General features: G+C 47.6%; 1 protein-coding gene across 4 annotated transcripts in view; it reads right to left on the bottom strand.

Moving 5' to 3' along the window:
* Positions 1-21,723, bottom strand: part of DENND1C (DENN domain containing 1C) — a 219,309-nt gene extending 197,586 nt beyond the window's left edge. For 2 of the 4 annotated variants that reach the window (XM_078685386.1, XM_078685399.1), the window contains exon 1: positions 21,547-21,723. In XM_078685386.1, the coding sequence (XP_078541512.1) occupies positions 21,547-21,563 (17 nt within the window). In that variant the 5' untranslated portion in view covers positions 21,564-21,723. The remainder of the gene's footprint in view (positions 1-21,546) is intronic. The other 2 variants (XM_078685380.1, XM_078685394.1) reach the window with 1 other exon arrangement.
* Positions 21,724-24,316: the final 2,593 nt, after the last annotated feature.

Raw genomic sequence — 24,316 nt, 5'->3', positions numbered from 1 at the left:
AGGGTGGTACTGATGTTGAGGATGGGTGGAAGATGCTCTGAACCAAAGGTCTTCAAACAGAAGGGCGGGCCTCCCTGGAGGAGGCCTGGATTGATCTATTGGTGTGCACCAGTCTCTGACCAAGAGGAGCAGCGCTGTATCCCTGGGGAACAGGGACAAACATCCAGTAGTGGCTCCTCCGCAATGGCGTAGGACCGTCGCCCCACTGCCTGGCCCAGAGTCAGCAAATGTAAAATAAAAGTACATCATTTTATTTTGCATTTGCCGGCTCTTAGCCAGTGTTGTAGGGATGGGCGGGGCCTAGGAATGGGAGAGTGAAGGAGGAGTGCTTCATGCACTCCAGTCCCTAAGTGCTCCTGTGTGTTTGGCCGGCCACCTCAGGCGGACCCAAACACACATGCGCACTTAGGTTTTCTCCGCCCAGCTGCATTGAGCAGTCGGGCTGGAGAAACCTCACATACTCCATGACCTGAGCAGGGCGTTTTTCTAGCCCGCTCAGTCTAATCCTTGTTCTGCTCTGTGGCATGGGGATTGGATGGAAGTCTGTCCGAGGGACTGCTGGGACGCCCGCGACACTGGAGGCGGCTGTCGGCACGTTTAAAAAAATATTTAAAATGCATTTCTAACCACCACAGTGCGCGACCTCTCCCCCTGCCCCACCACCCTTTATAAAAAAGCATTTCTTTATTCTTTCAGTTGAAATAAAACATTTTCCACTTGCAGGCAGGTATTAAAGTTGCTATGCAATAAAACATTGTTATTAACATCACCATCGCCATCCTCCCTCCCCCCCTACCGGCTTCCTGTGTGCCATTTCCACTTAATGTATAACTTTTGCATATCCTCAACTGTGATTGACTCGCCTTTCCTGACTATGTGTCTTCTCCCATTCACTTGGTTCCCTTGTGGGGAGTTCTTGTTGTGTAGTGGAGGATTGATTGTCTAGTTATTGGATCATCAACCTCCATGCCTGCAGCACCTCTGGCAGTTTCTTGTCCTATCTTGTTTTCCTCGTATGGGTCTATTCTGCCATTACCCATTCCTTCAGTCAGGTTTGCTTCCCACTTATCTATGGCTGGGCCCTGTGGGGTTAGCCAGTGTATAGCTATTCGTCTCTTAGCAATCACCAGTCCAAGCATCGTTTGGGATTTCTAGGAATCAGTCCCAGGAGACAGGTCCGTATTTCAAGTGCTATCATCCATTCCATCACCCTTTTCAGTTCAATTATTATGTCAGTCCAATATGTTTGTATTTTGGGGCAATGCCAGACCATATGTACAAAGTCCGCCTGAACATATAGACACCGGGGACACAGCGGGTCGCGTGCTGCGTTTATAGAATGTAGTCGCATAGGGCAGAGGTATGTCATGTGAACAATATTGTATTGCATTGTAATTGTTTAAATCTGGCACAAATTGACACTTTGCGGACCTCTTTAAGAATTTTTTTCCAGTCAGTCAGCATTAACGATTGGTGCTGACCTCTTGTCATTTCTGTTCATTCTTAAAGGATTTACCTCGTTTGTCCTCCCTCAATGCCTTATAAAGGTGGGTTACGAATCTACGCCCACCCGCCATTGATATCATGGTGATCAATGTTTGCAAGTGCTCAAGGGCTTCTGCGAATGTCGGCCACAGCTGAAGGGCCATCGCTGCCAGCTTTGCGTACTGCAAGAATTGACCTCCACCCAGATCAAACGTATCCATCGCATCCTGATAAGCTATGAACCTGTTTTCTGGAAATATAAATCTGACAGCATCAGACATCCCCCCTCTTTCCACTTCTCAATCGCCATTATCTGTTCTATCTGGGCAAACTGAGGTATAATCCAGATGTCCGCCTCATTTTTTTTTACTACTCTATCCCATATTCTGGCCATTAGTCTAATCAATGGCAGATATGTATCCTGTAATCCCCTTCATTTCAGGAGGAGGGCACCCAGCTGCTGCCTGCCATAGGTACCTGTGAGTAGGGTTCTCTCCCAGGAGAGATCCGTGTCTAGCCATCACAATTTTAACTCAGGCCCTGGAGGGGTTGTTGATACAGAGAGATGAGGCTTCCGCAAAACCCTCCACGGCCAGGGCCGGACTGGCCATAGCGGACAACGGACAATCCCCCAGTGTGCCGCACGGGTGGGGGCCGTTTTTGTTACAGGGCCGTTTTTGCAGCATCAACCCTGTATCAAAATTGGCCAAAAACCGGCCCGGCACAGAGCTCGGTAGCACCTCCAAATCACCCCCCCCCCGAGGGTTGGGGTGGCCAAGCACTTTGCCAGGGCTGGTTGTGGTTCCCAGTCTGGCCCTGTTCACAGCCTGAGTTAAAATTGCGATGGATTGTACAGGATGGCTCAGGTACACCAATGCGTTGTCCACGTATAGTGACACTATATGCTCTGTTTGTGCAATAGTTGTGCCATGTCCCTTTAGGACTGATCTCAGTTGGCATGCTAAAGGCTCCATTGCCATGTCAAATAACAGTAGTGAAAGCGGGCATTCCTGCCGTGTCCCTCTTTGTAGCCTTATATTGTCTGATACATGACGCCTTCTAAGAACCCTTGCTATTGGCTTCGTATACAGTAGTTTGACCCATTGAATGAACCATGGACCCAGGCCCATTTTGTGGAGCACTTGCCATATATAATCCCACCTGACCAAATCAAATGCTTGTTCCATATCTAAAAAGGCTAGCGCACTCCTCGCAGTGTCTCCAGTTATTGACTGCATTATGTGGGCGAAACATCGAATATTTCTTAGGGCATATATGAGGGGTATAAATCCCAATAGATCTTCATGAACCAGTCAAGGGAGGTATGGTAGTAATCTACTAACCAAAACATGGCTGATAAGTTTTAAGTCCACATTTAACATAGATATTGGTCTATACGAGTTCAGTAGCGTCGGGCCTTTCCCCAATTTGGGGATTACTACTATCAATGCTTTGTGCATGGAACTCGGTAACTCACCTCTCTCCTTTGCCTCCATGAGTACACCTATCAGTTTATCTGCTACCGATCCCGGGTATTCCTTATAAAATTCAGCTCTGAGGTCTTTTGTACCTGGCGACCTAGCTGTTTTCAAGTGTGCGATCGCAAACTTAATTCCGGTCGCCGTTATCAGTGCCTCCAGTCCCTCCCAAGCCTCAGGGTCTAGACTATGAACTGCTATTGCCTCCAGGTACTTTTCAATTTTCTGAGCACACATTGGAGTGAGCCTCCGACTATACTCCTGTTAGATGCGCTGCAAATACCTTATTGATTTTGTTCTGTGTGTAAACCATATGATTCTGCTCGTCCCGTAGTGCCAGTATTGGTTGGTGTTGCGCCTTCATTTTAGTCAACCCTATTTGTCCCCCTCTGTGCACCAGCGACCTCTACTTTTATTCCTGTTATACTTATGTAGTCTATCCCACAGTTCCCCAACTTTATGTCGTTGAGTAGTCCATTGTTGGGGTCCTTCTATATCAGTGAGGAGTCTAGCTTATAGGTTGGCAAGTTTTTTTTCTTGGCTTCGTAGGTCTGACTCTAACACCTTCTTCACTCCTACCTCTATTGACATACACATTCCTCTAATCACCTTTTTCATTGTGTCCCATTCTAGCACCCTAGTGTCCATTGTGTTCCAGTTTGTATGAACAAATCCATATCCATGCAGTTCAGTCCCTACTGTGGACTTATAGTCTGTAAGTGCTTCGGTATTTAGCCTCCATAGTGGTATTTTAAAACGAGGTCCGCCCAGTGTGTATTTTATTAACAACGGGGAATGATCAGACAAATATCGTGCCAAGTACTGCGCCTCTACCACTCGGTGTACGGCCTCCATCTGTATAAAAACGTAGTCTAGTCTGCTGTGTGTGTTTGTCGCAAGCATGTGGCAAGAATATGTTTTTTGGTGTGGGTTACGGTGCCGCCAAATATCTGTGAGACCATAGTTACTTTGCATCTGGCACATGGCCTCTCGAGGCTTCGATTTGCCCTCCGGCTCTGGAGGAGGTCTATCTTGCAGTCCGCCCACCGCACAGAGTGTTTCCGGCAGAAATGTGATTGGGACCCCAAACCTCCTTAGATAGGCTACCACACAGTCACGTTTGACAAAATGATTAATCCCTCGGACATTCCATGTTAAGAACTTATAGTTATGACTTTCGCCCCTCATGTCTCTAAATCATCTAGGGGTTTCTCATCAGTTACTCCCATGGGATCTAAATTAGTGTCTTGCGTGTCAGTGATTTCTGTCGGCCTACTTCTGCACATGGCAACACTCCTTTTTGAAACGCCGGTTTTGAACATAACAACAAAACTGTAATTTCACCTGTTTCCCCCTCCCCCAACCCACAGGCAGAAATACCCCATTCCTCTTGCTCACCAAAATGGACTAAGGATCGGGGACTCCACCCCAAAATGATCACCTCCCCAATACACTTCCCTCCCTATTGTTTCCCAACCAAGAGTTATTTGTTCAGGGTTTAGTATACTGATCTACTATGTGGCCGACCAGCCATTCACCACACTACCTCGCCAGACCTCAAGGACTCTGCAAGGCAGCACATGCCCACAGCCGCTGGGGTGTCCTCAAAGTTCAAACAGCGAAATTCCACAATGTCAAAGTTTTCTTAGTCCTATTCCCCAGTCCGTATACTTTCCTTTTTCTCCTCCCTCCTCTCCTCTCCACCCCTCACCCAACAGCCACATTTGCAGTTCAATCAGTCATTGCGGTATCTAGTGTCCCCTCTCATCCCATTTACTCACAATTTCTGGCTGCTCTCCCCCTTGCTTCATACTGGCCTGACTACTGTGGCATGATTGATTGATTGATTGTCTGCTTTGATGAGTCTTTTCTCCTCATCCAGGGGTATCTTCTGACTGAGATTGGGTCTCTTGTACCAAACAGAGTGGAAAAAACTGATTCTGAAGCGTTATCATTGACGTTTCGTTCTGAAGAGTTCCTTCGGCTCCAACCAGGATATGTCTGAGATCCGTTTCTTCTGGCGACATAGGTCCTCGTTCGCCGTAATCTCAACGTGGGCCTCTTTGCCTTCTATTTTTCTCGGCTGTTCTCTCCATCCCCGATTATGATCCTGCCTGATCAATCCTACTGAATCCATCCAGGCTGCTGCCTCTTGAGGAGGTTCATAGAACAGGACTCTGCCCCCATATAGCACTTGGAGCTTCGCTGGAAAAAGCAGGCTATATTTAATATTGCTAGTTGGATGAGAGGCAACATATGGGTATAAGTCACGTATACACATTCAATCAGACGACAACAGTTTTGTGCCGTTATTGGTCTTTTATTTCCAGATGTTATCGGTATGCACCTGGCATGGGCTTTGGTGCTGACGTGTCGGACACGATTGTGTCATTGTTCTTTTTACCCTTTTTCTTCTTTGGATTCTATGAGCACTTTTTTATCTTTTGAGACATTCACGTGTGACTCACTGCTTCCTGTGTTTCTCACACAGTTCTATAGTATATCTCTTCACCACATTCATGTTCTTGATCGGCTGTTTGTTCACCTTTTCACTACCATGCATTATTGTGAAACCCCGGATGTGTCGTGTCCCCACAGGTTTTACCTGATATACTTGTGGAGTTATCTCGCAGGGACGATGTGAGCAACCTCCACCGTCCCCCTCCTTACCCGATCAAAGATGGCTATACAGACCTAGGCAAGGATGGGACCAGGGGAAGGTGCCCAATGGTGTTTGGACGGGACGTTGTCTGTGAAGACCAGGTGGGGATCCTCACTAGACTGAGGGTGCTCTTCTGGAAATCGCCAGCTAGACAAAGGAATAATCAAGTGGTTAGTGCATCTGCCCTCCCTTCTTACTCATCATGCACATACAACAACCATAAAGCACACAAAAGCGATACAAGTTTGTATAGTCACCTGGAAGACGAAGACTGGTTCTCTGTTAGGACAGGAAAGCGGGCAGAACCAGCTTTAGTTCCTGCCATGCCAGAAGAGGGTGGTATCGATGTTCCTGCTGTCTGTGCCAGGAAGGTGAAGGGAAAGACACGTAGACCTGCGTGGTAGCTGGGCAGTTTGTGAAATAAACAAGGGCGCTCCTGCGCGATAATGAGTGTATAAAAGAAAGAACCGTGAGCACGCTTCCCTGTGCATGTCACAGGTTAAGTAAATCAACAGGCGCTCCTGCGCCGATGAAAACAAAGTGCAGCCGCGATCACGCTTCCCTGTGCGTGTCACGGATGCCAGTAGTAACAGGCTCTCCTGCGCCGCGGAAAACAAGGTGCAGCCGCGATCACGCTTCCCAATGCGTGTCGCGGATGCCAGTAGTAACAGGCGCTCCTGCGCCGAGGAAAATAAGGTGCAGCCGCGATCACGCTTCCCAATGCGTGTCGCGGATGCCAGTAGTAACAGGTGCTCCTGCACCAAGGAAAACAAGGTGCAGCCGCGATCATGCTTCCCAATGCGTGTCGCGGATGCCAGAAGTAACAGGCGGTCCTGTGCCGAGGAAAACAAAGTGCAGCCGCGATCACACTTCCCAATGCGTGTCGCGGGTAGAGAGGTAGTCGGCGTTTAAATGCCGCAAAGGAGCCGGGAGCTGCAGAAGCAAGACGCCGTGACCACGCTTCCCAATGCGTGTTGTAGGTTACCAGCTAGTGAGAGTACTCCTGAAGGGGAGGGTCTGCCGGTCCGAAAGGCACTTCAGTGCGTCTGGAGGAGACATGGTATCCGTGGCGTCAAAGTCAGCAGCAGGCATCGGGTGTAGCACAGTACTAGAAGCACTGACGGGGATGAGCGCCACGGCTATAAGCGGTCTCACCCGGAAGTGCTTCTTGTCCGCTCAGGTGTGCTGCCTGGTTAGAGCGCTAGACTGCTGACCGGTTTAGCAGTGTTGTTTTTTCACATGTACCGGAACCCACCACATGCATCCTGCTAGTCCTCCGGGGTGGAAAAATGACAGTACCCCCTCCCAAGAATTCCCCTCCCCTACACGGAGGTAGCAGGGCGAGGCTTGTACGGGTACCGTGCATGGAAGGCACGGACTAACAGGGGAGCATGACATACATGGGACAAGGGTTCCCAGTAACGCTCCTCCGGACCATACCCTTTCCAATCTACCAGGTATTAAAGCCGCCCCCTGATCCTACGGGAATCAAGGATGGCCTTCACCTCATAATCCTTGTGGTCGTCCCTAAGGATGGGGGTGGAGGGCCGGTACTACGGGTCTCAGGATGGACGAGACGTAGGAGGTAGACATGGAACACCGGGTGTATTTTCATCTGCTGGCAAAGTGTGAGTCTCACCGCTACCCGATTGATGATTTTCTCGATGGGGAAAGGGCCGACGTATCTTGGCAGCAGTTTCTTAGGTCTGTGTACTTTGAGATTCTGTATCGCTACCCATGCCTCATCCCCTACCCGGTACTCTGGTTCCTCTTGTCTGTGGGCGTCGGCGTAGTGTTTGTGGCGTTCCTTGGCGAGTTCGAACCGGGCCTCCTTCCATAAGCCGTGTAGAAGGGCATGGTACTCTTGCACGGTGGGGATGTGGCAGGACAATGTTTTTTCCGATGGCTCTGACCGTGGATGTCGCCCTTGCAGGCAGAAGAAAGGTGATATCCCTGTAGACGCATGTTTGCTGTTGTATGCATATTCTACCATCCAGAGTGCCTCTGACCATTCTTGTTCTACAGACAACAACAAGCAACAAAGGTATTGTTCCATAGTCTGGTTTTTTCGTTCCGCCTGTCCGTCAGTCTGTGGATGATATGCCATGGAAAGACGGGTTTCCATGCTCAAGTTTTTGCACACCTCACTCCAGAACCTGGAAACAAATTGGGAGCCCCTGTCTGTGATCAGCACTGAGGGTACACCATGCAATTGGATCACGTTGTGCGCGAAGATCAAGGCTAATTCGAGTGCCAAAGGCAGTTTTTTCAGAGGAACTAAGTGTGCCATTTTCGTTAGGTGATCTATGATAGTGAGGATGGTGGTAAAGCCGGTCTTGGTCTTGGGTAGCTCCACCACGAAGTCCATGGACACCGTATGCCAGGGGTAAGGAAGTACAGGAATTGGGTTCAAGCGCCCTACCAGGGGACTGGAATGGATCTTTCCTAGAGCACAGATGGCACAGCGGGCTATGTAGGAATGAACGGTGGTGTCCGTGGAAGGCCACCAGAAGTGTCTGTGTAAGAGATTCATTGTTTTTGGAATCCCGGATGGATGGACAACTGGTGGTCATGGCACATGTACAGGGCCTGTTGGTAATTGTCTTCCAACGGGAGGAAGTACTGCTGTCCTCTGAACAGAAACCCATCCCTAGCAGTGATCCCAAGGAGGTCTCCGATCCATTCTGCTGTTCTTTTTGCTTTAGGTCTTCGTGCAACTGGGTGAAGAAGGAAGAGGACAGGGCCACCCCTTGGAAGCAATGCTCAGGAAGAATGAATACGGGGTCGGTCTTTGATACGTTTTCTTCGGTTTCATCCAACCTGGACAGGGCATCAGCTTTGGCGTTTTCCTTCCCGGGCGGTAGGTGATTAGGAATTCGTATTCGTTAAAAAACAGTGTCCATCTCAATTATCTGGACGTAAGGGCTCTGGCTGAACGAAGGAACTGCAGATTGCTGTGGGCGGTGTATATGGCCACCGGGTGTCGTGCGTCCTTGAGGTAATGGCGCCATTCCTCGAAGACGGCCTTGATGGTAGTTCACGGTCTGAAACGGTAATTACGTGTAATTACTTTCTGCTGGCAGCAGTTTTTGGGAGAAAAAGGCCACAGGGTGTAGCAGACCTGTTTCGGCGTTGCGTTGTGACAACACCCCTCCCAAGGCGTTTTGTGATGCATCTGCTTCCACTATGAAGGGTTGCTTTGGGTCAGGATGCCGTAGGCCGGGAGCGCTGGAAAACCGTCTCTTCAGGTCCTGAAACGCCTCCTCAGCTTCAAGGTCCCAAGAGAACTTCACTCCTTTACTTAGCAAACTGGTGATGGGTGTGATGATACTAGAGAACCCTGTGATGACGCACCTGTAATAGTTGGCGAACCCTAGGAACCTCTGGACTTGTTTGACGGAACAGGGCGATGGCCAATGCAGTTCTGCTTTGACTTTTCTTGTGTCCATTCTGACCCCATCAGGAGTTAGGATGTGTCCCAGGAACTCGACCTCGGTGGTGTGGAACACGCTCTTCTCCAGCTCAACGTAGAGGCCATGCAGTTGTAGTTGTTGCAGAACAGCACAAACGTGTTTGATGTGTTCAGGAACACTGTTGGAGAAGATTAAGATGTCGTCGATGTAGACGACACAGAATCGATCGGAAAGCGGTCTTCCATTCATCGCCCTCTCAGACCCTGACGAGATGGTAGGCTCCCCACAGATCTAGTTTAGTGTAGATAGTGGCATCCTTCACTTGGTCCAAGAGGTTGGAAATGAGTGGTAAAGGATACCGATTTTTAATAGTTATGGCATTTATGGCTCTGTAGTCAATGCATGTCCTTAGATCCCCCTCCTTCTTGGCCATGAAGAAGAGAGAGGAAGAGACGGGTGATTTGGAGTGGCGTATAAAACTGTTTTGCAGGAACTCATCCAGATAGGTGCGTAAATGGTGGTTTTCTTTTTCTGTGAGCGAGTAAACACGGCTACACGGAAATGTTGAACCAGGTATGAGGTCTATCCTGCAATCAAAGGAGCTGTGTGGAGGCAAGGTATTAGCCCCATTTTTATCGAATACCGAAGCCAAGTCTGCATACGCCTCGGGTACGTCTTCTTGGGTGACTGTACCCATCCCCTTTAAGGGCACCGAGCGTGCTTGTATAACAAGGCCGCCAGATTCGTTCTTCTGCGGGTAGCAGGTGATGGTGCAATAAGTTGAGTTTATAGTCATGATCCGGGTTACCCAGTTGATGTGGGGGTTGTGTGCCACCAACTAAGGGAGTCCCAGGATAAGCTTGAACTGTGGTGCATCGATCACGGCAAAGGTAATGAATTCCGTATGCCATTCATGCACGTCATTCTCATGGCTTCTGTCTGGTACCGTATAAGCCCAGAGGTAAGGTCGGTGCCGTCCACAGCCTTCACGCTTTCTGGTATTTTCTTGCTCACGGTCGGTATGCCGAGTCCCTCCATGTAGCATGTGTCTATGAAATTTCCGGTGGAGCCAGAAACGATGATGGCTGTGACAGTCCATGTCCGGCCCGCCTGTTACTGTAATGTCACTGTCATTCCCATGTATCGAATGTTGGCAAGGGATTCGATAAGGGGGGGTCCGCCTGGAGGGAGAACCCAGTAGGCCAACCCCTTCGCCTACTGGGTTTCGTCGTTTCTCGCTTCATCTCTGCGGGTCACGGAAACAGCGTAAGGCTTATTGGTTTTCGTTTTGGCAGGTTTAACAGGGCACTCCTTGACGAAATATCCGCTTTTGCCGCAGTACAGGCATAGGTTCTGTTTTTGTCGTTTTTCTTTTTCTTCCCGGGTTAGGGGACCCCTAATTCCGACGATCTGCATTGGTTCGGGTGCTTCATGGGCCTTCCCTGAGTCACATATATACCAACAAGAAGAGAGATAGGGAGAGTTATGGAACACTCTTATTCCCCGGTTAAGTCTATGTAAACAACAAAAGAGTGTTCTCTGGTGTTTGAGAAACCACAAACAGGAGCAGGAGAACAGAAAACTGGCCTCACTTGGATCAGTCAGGAAAGCCCTCACTCACCACCTAGTGGTGACATGCTTCATCATTGGGCCCCACTAAAGAGGCAGAGTGCCTCTTTAGTGTGCTTCGACGCCAGAATTACTGTGGAGCAGGTTTTGTGAGTTCGGCCGTGCAGTGAAAGTAAATTATATTATATAGTGAGGGAATTAAAAAAATGTCTTTAGTGTATCAAAATTATTTATTATCAGATCACTAGGAGATACATTTAAAATTAAGTGTAGGAAAGTAGTCCACAAATAATTGTGTGGTTGTTTCCACAGTTAGTTATTTGTCAGCCGAGTCCCTTCCGGCACTTCCGACGATCGTCAACAGTGGCTGAGACAACTTCTAGCCATTATTGGATACGTGATCACATGACACAGAGTTCCACAAGAGGGGTGCCGGTACGTGCAGACTTTGCACCCTTGAGGTCCTGTTTCTATTGAGAAGACTGAGAATAGATAACCCCTCGAATGCCCCAGGGCCGGACTGGCAACCGGGCAGTTTGGAATGCTGCCGAGCTGCTGGAAGATTGTACTGCAGTGGGGCTGATTTCGTACATGGAGACCTGCGTGTACTTCGAAGTAATGAAAACAAAACGAATTTCGTTTAGTACACGCAGGTCCCCATCAACGAAATTAGCCCCCAGCTCAGCAGCATTCAAAACTGCCCGGTAGCCAGTCCGGCCCTGGAATGCCCTGATGAAATCGCTGAAAATTGGAGCGATGAAACATGTCGGCTTGAGGATATAATAAGTATGGTATACAACTAACCATTTTTAACTGGCAGGTTTTGCAGCAATAGAATAAAAACGAATAGCCAGCAACACCTTGTCTTATTTTTCTGTCTGGTTAGGGGTTTGTTTTTGTACACAACATTTCACATCAGTGTTTATATGTTTGTCAGTGTCTTTTTCACCACTATTCTCATGTATGCACGATTATTTGTTCTTGTGCACTTCTGTCTTTTCACATAGAGAGAGTGGCCAGTGATGAGAAGTGGGTATACCGGTAATTGTCAGCCGGGAACCCCCTCGGGTGTTACTACCGTGAGGTACTCTCTCTATTCTCTACACCTTTTTGGGTGTGTTGAATGTGGACCTGTGTGTTTTTACATTGAATAACTACGCTCCTTGACCATTTGACTAGTGTTATTTGACACATCTAGGGGATTTACAGTGATAATAAGATATCAGACCCCGGCCCTTGGTCGTATATTTGGATGCGCTTTTGAATAGGTGACCCTAAGGTGTGCTGCCTGGTTAGAGCGCTAGACCACTGACTGGTTCAGCAGTGTTGTTTTTTCACATGTACCGGAACCCACCATATGCATCCCGCTAGTCCTCCGGGGTGGAACCATGACAGGATGGTTCTCACAACAGCTCAAGCACCACCTACTTTTCTTTTAGGGGAAGTTTGGTTCCTCTCTCAGACCTACCTGAGCACTCTAGGCCTCCTGGCGCTAGTATACCAGAAAAACTATTTTTCTTTCTTCTCTCATCATCACCTTTCCAGTGGAGCTCTTTTAAAATATAACTGCTGTTTTTTATGCAACATCTCTTTATGATCTTTTTCATTTTACTAAAGTTTGTTCATATTGTATGCCATTACAGCCCTGAAGAAGCCCATGTTTGGGCGAAATGCGTTGGCATACCAGTAACCTCTGGAAATAAAAGACCAATAACGGCACAAAACTAATGTCGTCTGATTGAATGTGTATATGTGACTTATACCCATATGTTGCCTCTCTTCCAACTAGCTCTATTACTTATTTTTGTGATCTATGGGCAGCAGATTTGAGGTGAGCAATATAGATCCTTAAATCTTGTGACTAGTCCTGGAAGTGCAGCCCTCTAAGAACCCAGCTGCTTGTTCTATAGAAATACAATATTTAATATTATTGACTCTCAGTCGTCATTTGACTCCTAGAAATCCATTTCTGAGGTCTTGCACTTTTCTAGTATAATCTGGGTAAATCTGGATGTCGTGATCTTTATATTTGGGCAGACCTTTAGCACAAATATGTTGCAGTATTGTGTCTCTGTCTCTATAATTAAACAGACGTGCTATCAGGGCACTAGGTGGCATTCTACATCAATACTCCACCGTACACCACTCCACTGTACACTACTCAAAGCCATTCTACTCTATGACACAATATGCTGCTCCACTCTATGCCACTCCACTCTACATCACTTTATGCCCCTCCACTCTATGCCCTTCCACTCTACGCCCCTCCACTCTAGTCTACAGCACTCTACACCAGTCTGTGCAACACCACTCTGTGACACTTTACTCCACTGTAGACCAATCCACTGTATGCCACTCAATGAAACTCTGCTCCATTCTATGCCCATCCAATCTGCACTCAACGATGCCCTTCCACTCTACAACACTCTATGCCACTATACTCTATGAAACTCTATGCCACTCCACTCTGTGCCACTCCACTCTGTGCCACTCCACTCTATGGCACTCCGCTCCATGGCACTCCGCTCCATGGCACTCCGCACTTCGGTCTATGAAATTCCACTCCACAATGCTCAAATCAATGACACAACACTCACCTCTATGGCACTTTCTGCCACTCTACTCCACTTCACTCTATGCCGCTTTACTCTAGGCCACTGTACTCCACTCTGCGTCATACAGCGACACTCTATGCACTCTACAACAATTCACTCTAGGCCATTTCACTCTATGACACTCCACAACACTCTATGCTGTTCCACTCTACAACACTCCATGCCACTTTACTCCACTCTACGCCACGCTATGCCACTCCATTTGCCAAAAGTCCACTCTATGGCACTCCACTCTAAGACAGTCTACTCTACTCCACTTTACGCCACGCTATACCACTCCATTTGCCTGCAGTCCACTCTGTGGCACTCCACTCTAAGACAGTCTACTCTACTCTACTCTAGGCCACGCCACCTTATGACACTCTACTCATTTCTATGCCACTCTACACTACTTCACTCAAGGCCACTCTACACTACTCCACTCTTTGCCAATCATTACACTCCACTTTACAAAATTCCACTTTGCTGTACTCTACGCCACTCAATGCCACTTTACACCACTCTATGACAGTTTAATTCCACTCTATACAACCCCACACCACTCCACTCTATGACCCTCCACTCTACGACATTCTCTACGAAACTAAATTCCACAACACTGCACTCCACATACTCTGCACCCTTCCACTCTATTCCCCTCCACTCTATGACCCTTTATTCTAGGATCCTCCATTTGATGACACTAGATTCCACTCTATGGCACTATATGCCACTTTACGCCACTCTATGCCACTCTAATCCAACCACGATGACCCTAACACCATGCTCTCCTTGAGAACCTAACCCACATAGGACTGAAGCAACTTGTCACCGCCCCCACACACACAGCGGGAGACACTCAACCCCGTCTTCGCAGAAGAAAACACAATCTTCTACAGCTACACAACGGAACTCCTCTAGAAAGACCACCACTGCATCCACTTCACCTTCAGATCACCCACCATACACAAGCACACCCAGTGTCACCCCCATTTAAAGTCGAATAAAGTCACTGAAGACCAGCTCACCTCCGCCCTCACCAGCCCCCCACCACTGAAGACGCCAGAAGCCAACACCATGGCATGCACCCTCCACCGCTGGATCACTACCTGCGCCAATGCCCTCAGCCCCTCAAGAAAGCCACAGGGTGACACACCAAGAAAGCAAGCTGGTTCAATCCTTTACTTCAAGAAACCAAGCGCTCCTGCCGACGACTCAAAAAGAAATGGAGGAACAACAAAACCTCAGAAACACGCACCACCTACAGGGCTACCTACACAACACATCACCACCTCATCAAATCCACAAAAAAGAACTTCCTCCAAGACGGAATCCTCGCCAATGCCCACAACTCCAAGGAACTCTTCTACATCATCAAAGATTTCGCCAACCTCAGCAGTGAAACAACAGACGTCCCACCCTCCCAAGACCTCTGCAACCGGCTCAGCACCTTTTTCCACCTCAAGATTAAGACGATCTATGACAACTTCAACAACCAAGACCTCTGGGTCAACCCAGCTCCTACCCCCAGTGACACCACCTAACAGACCCTGCTCTTCTGGACCCCGCTCAAGACAGAAGATACCTTGAACACAGTGAAGAGCATCCTCAGTTCCTACCCCACCCCCCCACATCTTCCACACAGCCACCACGGCCATCGCACCCGAACTATGCTGGAAGATCAACCGCTCTCTCGAAACCTCACCATTCCCTGATGACTGGAAATACGCCAAAGTCAACCCCCTCCTGAAGAAACCCTCTGCAGACCCAACACATCTCAAGAACTTCAGTCCCATCTCCTTGCTACCATTCGCAGCCAATGTCCGCAGCAAAAGGTCATCAACACCTGGTTAGCAAACTTCATTGAAGCCAACAATGTTCTAGACACCTCCTAATCCAGATTCCTCAGCAACCACAGCACTGAGACCACCCTCTTCGCAGCCACTGACGAAATCCGCTCCCTCATTGACCAGGGTAATATGGCAGCCCTCATCCTCCTGGACCTCTCAGTGGCCTTTGACAGCATCTCCCACCGCACACTAGCCACCAGACTACATGACTCCGACATCCGTGGAAAGACTACCACCCTTCCTCTTGGAACCATCAGAGACCAGATGTGGAGTGCCCCAGAGAACCTCCCTCAGCCCCACCCTCTTCAACATCTACATGGCCCCCTCGCAACCATCATCAGAAACCATGGGCTCAACATAGTCTCCTATGCCGACGACATCCAGCTCATCCTTTCCCTCACTAAAAAGAACCAAACATGGCTGAAACTCAACTCCCAGAAAACAGAAGTCCTCATCCTTGGCTCCACCCCATCCACCGGGGACAACACCTGGTGGCCCCCTGCCCTTGGAAACCCCCACTCCCGACGGACCACGCACAAAACCTTGGCATAATACTAGACTCACTGCTCACGATAAACTGCCAGATCAACACCCTATCCTCGGCCTGCATCAACACCCTCCGCATACTCCGAAAAATATTCAGATGAATCCCATCTGAATCCAGAAAAATGGTCATGCACGCCCTCATAAGTAGGAGACTGGACTACGGCAACGCTCTCTATGCCGGAATCAACAAGAAACTACTTCACAAGCTCCAGACCATCCAGAACACCTCAGCCAGACTGATCTTAGACATCCCCCACCACCACCACATCACCCAACACCTCAGCGATCTTCACTGGCTCCCCATCGAATGAAGAATAACCTTCAAGCTACTCACTCACACTTACAAGGCCCTCCACAACATTGGAGCAGCATACCTTAATGACCACATCTCCTTCCACGCACCCAAGACACACCTCCGATCAGTTGACCTCTCTCTGGCTACCATCACACGTATCTACAAGACCAGAACAGGAGGAAAGTTCTTCTGCTACCTCGCAGCCAAGGCCTGGAACAACCTCCCCCTCTACCTCTGGTAAACCCCCACACTGCCCCAGTTTAGGAAGGACCTCAAGACCTGGCTCTTCGAATGATCCCCGCACTCAACGGAGCCACCCTCCCACTCCGAGTGCCTTGAGACCCTCGCAGGTCAGTAGTTGAGCTTTACAAACCCCTGATTGATTAATTGATTGATTGAATCAACAACACTCTACTCCACTCTATGCAAATCCCTCTATATCACTTTACTCCACTCTACACCACCCCACTCTATGCCACTCCACTCTACAACACTGTACTCCACTCTCTGCCACTCTACTCTACCACACTTTACTTCACTCTACTCCATGCTGCATCAGTCCACTGTATGCCACTCTATGCCACGCCACTCTTTGACACACTATGCCATTCCACTCTATGACATTCTAGTCATTTCATTTCATGAAGCTTTATTCGGTACATGATAAACAATGACCATAAAAGCATACAAGCAGAATATAATACAATACAGAGAATATAGGATAAAAGAGACGAATGTTTAAAATATCATACTTTTTCTAGACTGAATAGATTTACATATAAAAGTGGCAATATAAAAACATTTGTCCGGGGAGTTCATATTGTAAAGCAACTTCATGGCATCATCCACATTATAAATACAATACTTTACGAACAATGGCTTCAAGTAAATAACCCTAACGTTCAAAAAAAGGGTGCAAATTAGCATAAAGTGCAGGGTGCTTTGTTTCGAGTGCCCATCACAAGGGCAAGGGCCAACAGGGGGCTTTTTTTGCTGGGGGAAGGCCACCAAAATGTGAGCCGTTCCAAATCTGAGTCTAGTTAAAACAAATCTATGGGCTGGTCTAGTTACCAGGCTCAAGTACTGCTGGTAGCCTTCACTTTCAATATATTTATTATAAAGTTGAATTGTGGTAAGGCAACCATTCGCGGCTAAACGTTTTTGGGTTCTATACAACATAAAAATATTTTTCATATCTTGTTTAGAGATGTTTCCAGCTGAACAAGGATCTACCAATATGTTGAGCCCATAAATAGCCTGAAAACTGTCCACAACATACTTAAGCCAAGGTATCTTGGTACAATTATCCAGGTTGAGACAATCCTTGATAAAAAGTTGATTAAACACTGTCTCATCCTTGCGCCAAATCGCTCGCCAAAGCATTAAAGGCCTTAACAGAATGAGGTCACCTAGATAGACAACCCATACTTCCCTGTGAATTAAGTCAGTTGGGGCTGAGGTAGGTAAGCACAAAAGTTTTTTAAGGAAGATATTTTCTTCCCTTTGCAAAGAACCTACATTGGTGTAACCCCACAGCCCTGCCCCATATAATGCAGTAGAGACACTCCTTGCCTTGTACATCTGCATCATGTCCCTAATTTGCCTATCACCTAGCTTAGAGGCGAATTTGAATATATATATATATATATATATATATATATATATATATATATATATATATCTCGCTCCAAGTTACCCACAGGCAAGGATGCACTAAACAGCAAGATCACGGGTAAGAGCGAACACCACAGTCCGATATGTTTCCAGCTCTCATGTCATAGATTTTAGGCTGACGCGTTTCTGAACTTCTTGTTCTCATCAGAGGCTCGACAAATGAGTTCGTGCTGACACACCCTCACTTAAATACCTTGTTTAGCGTCCTTTATGTGCAAAATGCTTTCTGGATTTTGTAGTGTGTGTCATCATTGATCCACAGATGGAGGCACGTTAATTACCAAGCTGCCTTCATTCAAAGCCCTTGGATCGGCCTCAGACTGCGTGCCACTCATAAATCCCATATTGTCAGCTGTTTCACTCCTTGGGCTCGGCAGAATTTCCGGGCACCGTGACCCCCAGTGATCCCGGGGTCGTGCAACCTTCGCGGCTGGGCTGCCGCGTTAACATCTCGCTCCAAGTTACCCACAGGCAAGGATGCACTAAACAGCAAGATCACGTGTAAGAGCGAACACCACAGTCCGATATGTTTCCAGCTCTCATGTCATAGATTTTAGCCTGACGCGTTTCTGAATTTCTTGTTCTCATCAGAATGATGACACACACTACAAAATCCAGAAAGCATTGCGCACATAAAGGACGCTAAACCAGGTGTTTAAGTGTGGGTGTGTCAGCACGAACTCATTTGTCGAGCCTCTGATGAGAACCCGTGATCTTGCTGTTTGGTGCATCCTTACCTGTGGGTAACTTGGAGCGAGATATATATATATATATATATATATATATATATATATATATATATATATATATATATATATATTCTAGTCAATTCTACAACCCTTCAATCTACACCACTCCACTTTAGGACACTCCACTCTAGGACACTCCACAACATTCCACTCTACAACACTCTACACCATTGTATGCCACTCCACTCTTACACTCTACTCCACTCTACTCTATGTCACTCCACTGCACACAACTATGTGACACTCTATGCCACTCCACACTATTACACTCTACGACATTCTATTTCACCTACACCACTCCACTTCACTCAACGAATTCCGTCTACACCTCTTTACTCCACTCTACACCACTCCACTCTACTACACTCTATGCCACTCTATTACACTGCACTCTATGGCACTCTACTCCACACCACTCCACTTTATGCCACTCCACTCTATGACACTTTATGCCACTCCACTTTATGACTCTACTCCACTTTATGCCCCTCCACTCAATGCCACTTCACTTTACCCACTACACTCTACGACAGTCCACTCTACGACACTATACTCAACATCAGTCCACTGTACGCCACTCTATGCCATTCCACAACACTCTACTCTACACCACACCTCTGTATTTACTCTATGCTCCTCCACGCTACAACACTTTACTCACAGTACGCTACGCTATTCTATGCCACTCCACTCTATGACACTCTACTCCAATCTTCACAACTCTCTCTGTGCTACTTTACTCCACTCTACTGTACTCCTCTGCACTGTACGCAACTCCACTTTATGACACTCCACTCTATGACACTCTTCCCACTCCAGTCTATGGCAGTCCGCTCCACTCTACGCCCCTTCACTCTGTGCTACTGTACTCCAATGCACTCTACTACTCCATGACACTCCACAACATTCCATTCCACTCCACTCTGCTCTACGACACCCTACTCCACTCCTAGACATGCCATCCCACTATCCGCTACACCAATACCTTTTAACCATGCTGAGCAGCAGCCACACTGGGGTACAACATGGCTAAAACACATTGACAATACCAAGCGCTCTTGCAAATGCGAGACCGATTGGCTTTGCCAATGCTTCTTTACCATAGCTGTATAATTAAGTGAATTGTGTAGCACAAACAGTGAACGACTTTGGAGGAAACTGATTCTGAGTTGTGATATCAAATAATGCCAGTATTCGATTTCATAGTAACATCAGAGAACATGCAACAGAGCACATCACAAAGAACAGCGACTGTACATACAACACAGCTTAGATATTCCTACAAGGCCTGATTGTTAGTCAGACGGAGTTGAATTACTGTATTGAATTCGTCTCTGTCTGATCAAGAGTGGGCCAGTGTTCCTCCCAGTGCTTAATTTGTGAAATAATGAGTGCCGGTACCCAAAGCACTGCCCAGAAGCCCGGCTGCAACTATTAAATGTCAGCACGCTGAATATCAAGGCTGCGTAGTCCGGAATCAACCTCAGGGCTTTTTCATCCACTGCCAGACACTGCCTGCCTCTTTACCTCATTCTTGCAGGTTGATGCTGTCTTCCTCCTTTTCCCCCTTTTGTGTGTTTCCCTCTCTAGCTCTCGGAAAATGAAGCGCTGGCCCCCAAGAATAAGTGCCGGTGGGCCCCAATGGCAACCACCAGCTCAAACTTAGCACTGGTTCCTGACGATTTCCCTGGGTGTTGGACCACTGGACCTGATTTTGCAAGGGGGTAATTTCAGCTAGTAAAATCACATGAGGCTTTGGCAGCAGCGTCAAGCCTTGTCCCCTGATTTTTGCTCCTGGCGGGACAAGCATTCAGTGCCACATACCTATCCTGCTCCTCACACCCACCTCACCTACCTCACACTCCACACAGAGGCATCACTTACATTTACCATCTGCCCTGAACAGGCGGTAAATGCATGCATAAAAACCCACAGAATGATTGGTAAACCTGGTTCCACATAATAATTCCCCAAACCAGGGGTTCAACTCATCATAATTGCACGGTAAGTGGCACAGTGTTACGGCATGGTCGGCTAAATTTCAAATGCAGATTTACCACCCCACCAGTACCATGCATGCAACTTGTAATCAGCCAATCATTTGGTATCACCGACTACCTTATCCATGTGGAGGGCGACGTAGAGTTCTCAGGCAAAAAAGCAAATACCACTTCAACAGCCAGAGGATTTGAAAAGATGCAATGGATCTAAAAATCTAAAAAAAATCTTTTGACCCCCTTCTGAGCTGGAGAAATTTTCCACGACAACGGAGGGTGAGGAATGGGGTGCAGGAGATAGGGGTAAAGCAGGACTACAATCCTCCAGGCTCCCTGACATGAATATACACCTTTCGGTCTTCTGCGGTTGAGCTCAAGTCTGCTAGGATTGTAGAAGGTAAGAATGAGCCTGGGCCTGCCGCTGACAACTGGCCGTGGTGGGTCAGTAGCACTGGGCTGTGGCTTGGAGACCGTGTGCAGTAAGGGTCCTGTGATCCCAGGTCTGGAGTGGTCATTTCAGGGGGTTGAATGTCACTATATCAAGGTTGATAATATCGACCACAGCATTTATTTATAGTTTTATATAGCGTGAAGAAGACCCTTTTGGGTATCAGAGCACTGCACAATAATATAAATCTGGATAGTTATGATACGAGCTATAAATAACAGATCTATATAAGGTATTGGTCATGGAAGTAATAGTTACAGTGGCAACAACGTGGAAGTGGTTATGTTGATGCTGTGGATGCAATATTACTTTCATGCAGTACAAAGTGTGGATATAGTGACTGTATCCCTCAAGGTGAGCTGGTGACCTTGAAACCCGGAGAGGTCACCTGCAAGTACAGTGAGATGCTCATATATTGGGGTATGAGATTAAATGGTATGGTTTGAGTAGCAAAATGCTTCTGGGCACTAGCGCCCTGACCCTTGTGTCCTAGATTAAAAACACTCCTCACTGTGCCAGCTTTCAAGTCTAATGCAGTACTAGCCAGGCCCCCCTCCACGAATCCCTGTACACCAAGTGTAAACCCTATTTTCCATGCCCGCAATGGTGCATCTGCGCTTTCTACAGTCGATGGCACCGTGTTCAGCGGGGCACGGGCTAGGAGTCTGCCCAGTTACACTCCCCTTCTCTCAGAAGAAGGAAGTGGTCGTTGCAGCTCTACAGCTCAGCTGAAAGTCACAAAGCCCAGCAGCACGATCAGGGGAGCGGGGTCAAACTTAGACTTACTTGATTCGGCAGCCCATGGTCTTCTTCAGGAGCACATCTTTACAAATTCTCAGCTTGATGCCGTTTTCCCCCTCTCCAGCCAGCTACAGACCTTCTTCAGAGTCGGAAAACATAGACTTTTGGCTGATTAGGCTTTCAAATGTACTTTTTTTTCACTATTGCTTCAGGGCTTCCTGTGTGGGTTTTCTCGTAGAGGAAGTATAGGTGACGTGAGTACCCAATCTGGCGCTTGGCTGCAGAGTGCTGTCTGGCCTGACTCTCTCTGTGCTCACTAAAACAGTAGCTGTGCAAAAGCAGTATCCGGGGGCTCAAGCACTCTGAGCTATGGGGAACAAGAGGCCATGCCCCCCCCCCCCACCGCACCCCCTGCCATGGGGCCAGGGTCCACATCCTTGATTTTCCACCGAGTTCTGCATCTATTTCAGAAGCTTGAGTGGAGTTCGGGGATGGAGTGTATGGAGACCATGGAAGTGGCAATGACAGACTGCAGTGGTGTAGAGAACAAGATGGACAGGCTCATTGTTTGCCCATTTCCTGCATAATCCTGACACACTTACGATCCTTTATCTTTAGCATTACCCTCAATTACCCTAAATAGTTGTCAACTTCACCCCCAGCTTCTGTTACATGTGCTTGATTATTACCACTTCTTGCATTTGTGGTCTCCAGTGTTCCATCGGTTCCCCTTCTTCTGGCTCAGAACGTCCTGCCTAAAGGGTCTCCGTCTTTACCCTAGCCTGCCCACAAGTGTTCTTAAATTTTAACACAATGGTGTATACATGGTCAACGTATTTACCCTAGTTTTCCCACCTGTCCTCAAACTGTAATACTGCTTGTCTGTGGGGTCTTCAGCTTTACCTTTGCTTGCCCAAAATAGTGTACTGCTTTATTTGCCGGTTATGGGGTCCGCTTTGCTTTGGCTATTCTTCCATAGTTTATATACCATTATCAACCAGCGTACTTCCTTGCTACCATGGTCACCAGCTTTTGCCCCACTGCTGCTTAGTTACAGCCATACCCCAGGTTTCATTTGGAGGGTCTCTAGCTGTTGCATAATTTACCTTTCATGATTTAAATTTCCCTCTTTCTTACTCTGTATGGTCTCCAGATTTAGGGCTTGATCTAGAGTTTGGCGGAGGGGTTACTTTGTCACAAAACTGACGGTTTTCGCTCCAGCTGTATTACAAGTGCCATAAGATGTAACAGGCTTGTAATACAGCATGCGGGATATCCAACACGTTTGTGAGGGAGTAACCCTTCCCCCAAACTCTAATTTTGGCCCTTAATCCTAGTTGCCTTCAGTGGAGTCGTCTTGTTCTTGCTACGATACCTGCATTCCAGTTTTATTCACGTTTACCTTTTACAATCTCCAAAATTCATGCTGTATACCTTACACATGTAGTAGATTAATTAATGGAAAACAAAATATTAGAAACCCATTTTTGAGAATCCAAGTAATTGAAACCCCATTTATTGGAAAAACAAATTATTAGAGATACAGGGGCATATTATCAAGGACAGGCGATACATTATCGCCGCTTTTATCGGCAGGAAACTGCCGATAAAGCGGTGATAATGGCCTTGATAATATGCTCTATGAATTCCAATCGAAGCCCATGTTAGATGTGAACAAATTTTATTTTGCCTATTGGAGACCTATTGGCTTTGTCAATGTTTTTTATGTTTAGCCATATTCTACAGCAGTGAGATGCTGTGAAGCATAACAGAAAATTAAAAAAAGCAATATTACGCAGTCAATGCTGCCAGCGTTGTAGTGCTTAAAAAAACAGAGAAAGCCAAATAGTAGAGCTATTTGGCTTTGTGAATGTTGTTTTTTCTGCCATGTTGTACAGTAGGGCAGCTGCAGTGCAGCATGGTTGCAAGATTAAAAAAAAACTCGTAGCACTTTTATTTTTTGTACTTTCAGCCATGCTGCACAGCAGCTGCACTGCTGCACAACATGGCTAAAAAATATTGACATAGCCAATGGATGTCACATGGACATGACCTATGGGCTTGGCCACTGCTTGTTTTTGTATGTGGCGGAAACCGGCCACGGGGTAAGGGGCAAGCAACAACAGAGGAGATGGGGCGAGGTTACGAGGCATGCAACGACAGGGGAGGAAAAAGTGCTGTGATGCTGTCAGTGCTGGTTGCGTCATTGCGTTAATTATCCGGGCGGAGGGGCTAGTGGGATGGGGCAAGAGACAACGGAGATGAGGTCGGGAGTGTGAGGCAAATAACAGTGGGGTAGGAGTACGGGGCAAACAATAACACAACAACGTGGGAAGGGGATGAGAATACGGGGCAAGCAACAACAGGGAGGGGACTGGGGGACAGGGCAAGCAACAATAGGGGTTATCGGAACGGGAAAGGGCAAGCAAATAAATGAAATGGTGGGGGGTTAGGAGGGACAGGGCAAGCAACATCAACGGAATGTGAAAGGGTGGAGGAGAGATGGGGCAAGCAATAACCGAATGAGGGAGGGAAGGGGTCAAGCAAAAATGGAATGCAAAAGGGGGTGTGAATGACAAGGCAAACAACAACGGAATTCAGCGTAGGAAGTGAGGGAACGGGCAAGAAACAATGGAATGCGAGGGAGAGATCGGGCAAGCAACCAAAACAGAATGCAGCATAACATGGCAGTTACGAGCATTGAAGACCAGAATACAGAGAGAGGGTGGGAGGGACATGGGCAAGCAACAATGGAATGCAGCAGTTGGTGGGATGGATGGGGCAGGGGCAGGCAGCACCAGGGACGGGGTGAGGG

The sequence above is a fragment of the Lissotriton helveticus genome, chromosome 1_1 (assembly GCF_964261635.1).
Source record: "Lissotriton helveticus chromosome 1_1, aLisHel1.1, whole genome shotgun sequence".
In the NCBI taxonomy this organism is placed as follows: domain Eukaryota; kingdom Metazoa; phylum Chordata; class Amphibia; order Caudata; family Salamandridae; genus Lissotriton; species Lissotriton helveticus.
Note: the sequence above shows the minus strand (reverse complement) of the source record. Positions and strands in the feature narration are given on the sequence as shown.